This window comes from Varanus komodoensis, unplaced genomic scaffold (assembly GCF_004798865.1).
Source record: "Varanus komodoensis strain SLA01 unplaced genomic scaffold, ASM479886v1 scaffold61, whole genome shotgun sequence".
NCBI lineage: Eukaryota > Metazoa > Chordata > Lepidosauria > Squamata > Varanidae > Varanus > Varanus komodoensis.
In genome coordinates this window covers 3,670,191-3,678,443 of record NW_025336236.1, presented here as the reverse complement: position 1 = coordinate 3,678,443, position 8,253 = coordinate 3,670,191, and the positions used below count along the sequence as shown (strand labels likewise).

General features: G+C 40.4%; 1 protein-coding gene across 1 annotated transcript in view; it reads left to right on the top strand.

Annotated features, from left to right (window-relative positions):
* SLC35E3 (solute carrier family 35 member E3) overlaps window positions 1-8,253 on the top strand; it is a 9,188-nt gene extending 935 nt beyond the window's left edge. Inside the window, 3 exon segments of the mRNA XM_044449889.1 lie at window positions 468-763; window positions 2,356-2,438; window positions 4,290-8,253. Coding sequence (XP_044305824.1) covers window positions 468-763; window positions 2,356-2,438; window positions 4,290-4,476 — 566 coding nt within the window. The 3' untranslated portion in view covers window positions 4,477-8,253.

Here is an 8,253-nt window from a genome sequence, read left to right as displayed (position 1 = left end):
GGAGATCTACTTTCCACTCATTTGATATAGGAAATGCCATTTTGTACATTGCTAGAATCATCCATAAAGCCCATATAGCCTTTTTAATAGCCTCCAACTCTCTGAGCTCTGCAATGTCCTTCTTACTATGATTATTTATGATTGTACTAGCCGAGCATGGATATTTACTTTCCATGTTGTTGTGAAACACTGAATAGACGGGGCCCAGTTTTACTCATGTTTTCTTAGAGGTAAGTCCCACTTTGTGATTGTTTTAGTAGCCAGTTCCTATGCATGCCTGTTCAGGAAATGATTTGAATCCATGGTTTAAATCGCCAGTTTTCCTTGGTGATTCAAATCAGTCCACCTGGAACCAAACTTAGCCCTTTCATAGCTAGATCACAGAGGTTTTTAATGACATGTGTAAGTCTGCAAGAAGAAGATGCATTTATCCAGACTTGTCGTCCCAGGTAATTTGGACAAACGAGACTTTGGTGTTTTGTGTTGCACAGAATTTGATTAAAAAACATACCAACTCAATAACTTAATAGAAGGCATTAAAATTACATGTAACTGTCTTTTGTATATAAGCTGGATGTCACAAGGGATTGATGTTTGATTTCAGTGGGTTGGAGCAAAGCAACATGAGCTGCAGGTGAACTCTATGCAGTTGCTGTACTATCAAGCCCCGATGTCTTGTGGAATGCTGTTGTGTGTCGTACCCTTCTTTGAACCCGTATTTGGGGAAGGTGGGATTTTCGGGCCCTGGAGCCTTTCTGCTGTGGTAAGGCATTTTTGGTTTGTTTTTGGTTATTTTGTTCTCAGTTGTATTTATATCCTTTTAAAATTTGGCACATGTACTTGAGTAGCATTATGAAAATTGTGGCACTGTGCGTGCAAACTCCTCAGCCAAATAAATCAAAATTTAGAAGCACTGTTCATATCGGCTAGCATGTTTTGAGCAAAATTAATTAATATATGAAGAAGTTAATTTATTGACCACTGGGTTTTGCGGGGCATCAGACTGTAGGAAACATGCAAAATTACATGAAGGGAACCCGACTAACTAAGGAATCTAAGGCTAAGACCTATGGGATGTTCTGAGAAAATTAGCCTAGCAAGTGATGGCTGGAATTGCTTACTGCAGTTCTTCAAAGATTGGCCTGACAGCGCAAGCTTGCTGAGCCAGTCATGGTCTGGTCAGCGCCTTGATGGGACAGAACCCTTTCCATACCAGTTTAAGTTCTATCAAAGAAAGGCAGAATATAAATGTAACTAAAGAATAAGTTCAGGCAGTTCTCACCACTTGACATCTTAAAAGTAAATGCCAGAGGCTCTTTGATTCCATTGTGTTCTACACTTGGCCCTAGTGCTGGGGAACAGCCTGTAGCCCTCCAGATATTTTGGCCTGCAACTTCTATCAACCTAGCCAGTGTAGCCATTGGCAGTTGCAGGCCCAAACTTCTGGAGGGCCACAAGTTTCCTGCCTGTGCCTAGGACTTCTTAAATGCTGCCTTAGTTTCATGCTATAATCTTATGCAGAATAACCTGGGAGTAAGCCCCACTGAATAGAATGGGAATTTCTGAATATGCAGGCTTAAGATTCGGCTGCATGCCACCCACTACCATAAGACCAGTCTGTTGATTGCATTTAATCTTTTCCAGGGAGCTGATGTTTCAGAGAGACCAAGTGAGGTCATGTAGACCCATTAAAAAAACAACTCTCAGCTTGAAATACAAATTATTTTACTGAAACATATGTATCCATCTTTTTCTACTTGCAGTTAAAATGTTCAAGACAATTAACACCAGCATTTTAGAACACTCCAGTTGAAAACAAAGCATAAACATGGACAGGATGAACAATAGATAAAATTGTAACAAGGACAGGAAATGAGTCACAATAATCTCACACTCTAGACAAGGCAAAATCCTGCTGGAACGAAACTTTTCTACTGGTATCCAAGCACTGTCATCCAGGGAGCCAGGTGGCTCTTCTGGGGCAGCGAGACCCACAGCGCTGATGTCACAGCAGAAGCAGCCTTGGCATAGGCCCTGCCAGAATTCCTGCAGTGCTTCCAGGTGCAGTCAGTTTGCTTTCAGGTGGTGACTGCTCATGCTGCTGTGGCATGTTGGGGAAGGCAAAAGTGGAGGACACACACACTAGGCTGGGAGAGCATCCAGGCCCCCTTAGCAAAGGCTTATACCACATGAAGTATGTTCCGAAAACCAGGTTGGGCGCAGGGGCATTTGCTTGTTAGAGGGCCAGCTCACTTTGTTCTGCTGCCCAGTGCCACAGCAGGTCAGCATTTTTAAAGCTGCGACACCCTGAAATGCATTCGAGTACTCTTTTTTTTCTGTTTTATTACCCCACAGTTTATGGTGCTGCTCTCTGGAATAATAGCCTTTATGGTGAACTTGTCCATTTACTGGATCATTGGGAATACATCACCGGTCACGTATCCTTTTTCCTCTCATTTTCTCACTTTCAGTCAGCACAAATATTTCTGAAGTGTTCAGACTAATAGCTGTAGTAAAGTAACTAAAAATGGGTATGTGCCATCAAGATGTCTCTGACTTAAGGTGACCCTATGAATGAGAACCCCCTAAAATGTCCTATCCATGACAGCTCTGCTCAGCTCTTGCAAATTCAAGGCTTTGGAATAAGAAAAAATAATTAGCATTGTCCTGGATACAGATCTGGAAAAACAATCACTTGGTTCATGTGTGTCGGTCACAGATTCTCGTCGTGGTATTCCCACTGTACAGCGCTTTGCAGAAGTAGTTGTTCCCTTTGAATTTTCTGCATTTGGTTGTGTCACAACCTGAAAGTAACATGGATTTAAATGTCTTTGTTACCACTTGAGGTACACAAGACATTGTGCAGGTGCAAATGCTTGTAAACAAAAACAAACCAGCACTTGTTGGTTGCATTAAGTATTCACCTTTTGAATCCATACTTGGTGGAAGTGCCTGAGAGCAGCAGTTGTGAGTTTGCTTGAGTAAGACTCAGGTTTGCACATCTGGATCCTGCTATGTTTGCCCAGTTTTTCTGGCGAAATTCCTTTAACTCTGTCAGGTTAGATGGGGACCATTGGGGAACAGCAACTGTTAAGTCTTGGCACAGATTCTCAATCAGATGGAGGTCTGGGCTTTGACTGGACCATTCTACAATATCCAGGTTCTCATTTTTAAACCATTCCAGTGTTAATTCAGCTGTGTGCCAAGGGCCATTGTCCTGTTGAAAAGTGAACTTTCAGATCAGCTCCTGGATTTTTGCAGGCTGAAACAGGTTTCCCTCTTACATTGTTGTGCACTTGTCTCCATCCATCTTACCCTCAGTCTTAAGCAGTTTCCTAGTCCTTGCTGAGAAAAGCAACCCATCGCCATGCTTTGCCATGGAGATGTGTTCTCAGGGCGATGAGCCCTGTTGCCTTTGCACCATACATGGTGTTCTGCATCAAGACCAGAAAGTTCTATTTTGGTCCTATCAGACCAAGCAGGCTTTCCCCACACATTGGTTGTGTTCCCCACGAGCCTTTTTGCAAACTCCAAATGGGCTTATTTCAACTGTCATCTTGCTCCATAAAGGTGAGCATCCAGGTGATAGTTGTCACATGGACATTTTCTTTCCTCTCAGCAGCTCCCAGTTCCCTCAGAGTTACTATTGACTCTGACTAGTGCAATCCTTATTCAGTCACTGAGCTTTGGTACATAGCCTTCTCTGGGTAGACTCATGCCTGAGCCATATTCTTTCCATTCTGTGATAACAGATGTAATGGTGTTTTGGGGGATATTCTGCAAGGCACTTTCACACCCAAATGATGCTACTTAGGGGGAGAGTTCAAAACCTCTTGCCGAAACCACAGACCCATTTCCGGCTATGGGGCATTTTGTCACTCCAGGATACATTGGGAAGTGGCTGGGGATAGTGAAATACACCCACAGACGCAGTCGTGTTATTTTTGTGTATTACATTTATATCCTGCCTTTTTTTCTTGCAAGGACCATAATCATCATCATCTTCCACTTCATCCTTTCAACAATCCTGTGAGGGAGGTTGGGCTGTGAGTCAATCACTGGCCCAGTGTCATCCACAGCAAGCCAGGGACTTGAATCCAGATCTCCCAGGACCCAGTGCAGCACTGTCAAACCAGTACTGCACAGTGACTCTTCCAGGTCCTGGAAAAGGTTAACGCTCATTGACTGCAGTGAGATTTAAGTAGTCAGACATCCTTGCTTTCATAACTAAGTATGTTTTATGTTTGGCCATGTATGGTAGATAAATGCTCCTTAACAGAACTTCATAGCTACAATATGTTTGGACACTTCAAATTCTGCATCACCCTCATGGGAGGGTACCTCTTATTTAAGGATCCTTTGTCAATTAATCAAGGCCTTGGAATTACTTGCACTTTGTTTGGCATTTTAGCTTACACCCACTTCAAACTCAGTGAACAGGATGGCAGCAAGAGCAAGCTGCTTCAGCGACCGTAAACCAAGTATTGCTGTAGATGGCAAACGACTCCTCCTAATACACTCTGAAGCTGGATTAGGAAACAGGTGCATCATAGCAGTTAATAAGGTACTGTTATACGACTCCCTCCAGAAACCAGGTACTACATAAAAACTGAACTTTTACAATCTGGGTCTGTGTTTGTGTAAACAACTGCTTTGTTTAAAGGACCATTCATTATTGCAGTGGCAATTCTAAGAGTACTCCTATTTATACCAAATGAACTCATCAAGACAGGTATGAGATTAATTGCCAAAGGAATTCATTCTGCCCTTCTGATCATGTCAGTGTTGTTATTGTTAGAAAAGTGACTGTCTACTGATAATATAAAGTCAAATTAACATTAATTTGATAAATAATGGGAAACTAATGGTTCATCTCTTCTGTTTATTTTAACACACTTTCTAAATGGAATTGTGTTTTAACATATCCAGGCATGGATATATTTTTCCTATTTTTGAATCGATTATGTATGTATTAAGCAAAATGTTGGAATTTTGACACTGCTATGAGTTTGGAACTGTTTAATCCTTTGCAGCTTGAGCAAGTTTCTAATCTTCCAGTATATTGCATAGTTCAATACAGGGCTGGCTCCTGTACCTGGAAATACTTCTATTTCTACTCTACTTCAGGACTTTATAATAGCTTATACAAGAGGGCAATGCTCTTGATCTACCATTCTGAGCCAGTGCAGGAGAGGTACTTCCTAATCTTTAGTTGTATTTGTATACTTCCTCGCAGCTGATGTGTCAATTCCCAGTGATGTGGGTCTCCAGAAAATTCTGAACTGAAAAATCCTGTGCAGATAATGTTATTTGTATCAGGAAAAAAAATCTATTTGCATTAGAACATTTTCTAATGCCCTAGACTAGAGTGATAAAATTTAGTATGTTTATTTTACTGCATGTAGTAAATAGAAAGACATTTTAAAATGTTGCATGTCAATTTTATTTTGTCCCAATACACAGGTATTTGATCTGAAATATTTGAGGGAGAAAACTAAAGCACATGTAATGTAAATTACACGTGACATTACATAGACATTTTTTATTGGAATACTTGTAAAAATTATAATAGCATGTACTAGTTTAAATTTAAGGGGGCAGGAGGAATAGGATAGGTGGAATCCAATCCTGCCCATCCGGCTGACCCACCGCTGCTTCCGTTCCTGAGGGCCAGCTCTGCCAGATTCATTGCCCTAATAACCCCCAGCACATTGATTTGCAATGGCAAATCCTTGCTTGCAGGGACAAGCATGGAAGTGAGTGGAAGCTGATTTCTGGGTAGGTTGGTGGAACTGTCTTCTACAGTGGGGCTGTTTGCACAACAGGTTCAGTGGTACTGGCTGCATGTGGCTGGTTGCCCTTAGATACTTGCCACTAGTACTTAACAATATTGACAAAATTAATCTTAGCAACCCAAAAAACACTTCCCGATATGCTGCAAACCACAGTTTCTTTATGACTCATTGCATTTCTCTGAGACATAGTTATATTTCAATGACATATATGTAGTCTCTTACGTACTTGCTTAACAATAATCAGTTGAAAAAGATTAATCCCAACTAATACTTGAGTTTGCAATTGTTTTTTGCAAAAACATTTGTTTTTACTTGTGAACGTATGAAATGGAAATTTTTCTGCACCTCATCACTGTAAATTCCATGCACATCCAGCTTTAAACATAGTACAGAGATCTGCGCCCTGCTTAAACCACAGCTAATGCTTAGTAGCACTTTATTGTATCACAATTTTCCATTGCCTTCAGTCGCCGAAATCAAATTTTGATTAAAGGGGCGTTCTGGTTGGTATCAGTGGTGCTGTCTGTATATCGCATACCGTGTTTCACTTAGGGGAGGGCTGGGCGGACATGTCAATGGCAAAGGGGTGCAAGGGTGACGGATGTGGTCCCACAGACTGAACCCTTCAAGTAAGTAAATGACAGCCACCTGATAGGGTAGCAGAAACTCGTACAGGAAGATGGGATTGCTTTAAGAAAAGACAGGCCCTCTGCCTTAATTGACAAATGGCATCAAGTGTCTATAAAATTTGAAAGTCAAGTGGCAGAGTAACTTTTTCAGGAAGGGAAAAGTAGGCATCCTGAGTAGTTAGTTGCTTTCTAAACTATACTTTGTTTTCTAATAAAAATGTTTCATAACTACTTAGTATAATCATACCTCAAGAATTCAACAGAAACTGGGAAGTGGCCAGCTGTGATAGCATCTGGTCCAGCCACAGTTCTAGAGGAGAAAGTGAAGTTAACTGAATGGAATGCTGCCATTGCTGGCTGGGGAGTGTTGGTTGGTTTTAAATGCTAGTCATTTCTTACAGGGGGTCCTATGACTCCAAAGCTGCAGCTCGTATTTTTAGAAATACCAACAGTATTTAGCGACCCTGTTAATTCTGAATTGTTTTTTTCCAGTTATGTCTCAAAAAAACTTAGCAGTTTTTGTTTCTTTGTATATCCTGGCATCCTGTAAAGCAAGAGTGATGTGGAACTGTGTGCCTTTACTGTACAGATGCTAGTTCTGACTGAAGACTGCAACTGTATATGCTGTCTGTGTAAAGCTAGAGCATGGTGCTTTCAGAGAGAAATTGGCTTGGAAGATAGGCAACTTCTGCCTCGGAAGCTATACTGTTCATTTGACAAAGTAAAAGAATGACACAGTTTGCTTGCTTAAAAAAACTTGCATGTCCAAAAGCAGAACTTAACATACTGCCTATACAATATTTTTAATTTCGTCAATGTAGCTATAGGAAAATGTGATATGAACAAGAACAAATAATTAAATTCTGCAGCTCCTGTAAAATGGACTGGATGTCTCCCTCCTCCAGCAAGGTGTCCCTTAATACCTGTGATATGGGCTTAGGATCCCATGCATTCAGTGATTTGAGCAGCACAGTATAGAAAAGCCAATCTCACGTGTGTGACTTGTGCAGTACACCCTATCTTTGTTTCTTGATTATTCAGTTGTCAACCGTTTAACTGCATCCAAAGCCACATACCTTCAATAACCAATTTTATAATGGTTTTGGAATTTTTGTCAATATTATGATAGACCATCTCATGACCAGCTGTATCTTAGGCATTATGCAAACTTGAGAATGCTTTAAATACATTGTTAACCATCTGTGATTTGCATTAAAATAGGCTGCAGACAAATAAGTTCAGAACAGCATGATTTTCAAGTGCATATTGTTTCAGTGTGCACTGATAAAGCAATTTGCATTAATTTTGTGCTGTGCACAAGCTTTTCTGAAAAGTAAATACATCACACCGATCTGTTTAGTTAAAAACAAAAGACTAATTCTGATGCTTGCATAAAAACACAATGTTGCTTTCAACCACAGTGTGGACCGGAAAGCTACAATGTTCCTGCAAGCCAGTCTTGTGTCTGAAGGGATAAAGAAGACCAATATACCAAGAATCACAGTTCAGAGTATTCTTTCCTTTCCACTGAAATGTTCTCAGATACAGGAAAGAATAGTAAATTTCCTTCCTCAGCTGTAATATGGTTGGCAGTTGTAAGATAGTAATGTAAATATAGTGTACAGCAAGAATGTATAGCATTCAGTTAGAATGATCCAAATGGCAGTCTGCACTGGATTTGCTCTTCCTAGTCACATGAATGTAAAATAAAATATACAAGGTTATTTAAATATATGCCACCCAAATATTCATATCCTGTAGTAAACGAAGTTTTTTCTATGGAAAGCCTTTTGGTTTTGCTTATGAATAAAATCGTTCTTTGTATTAGC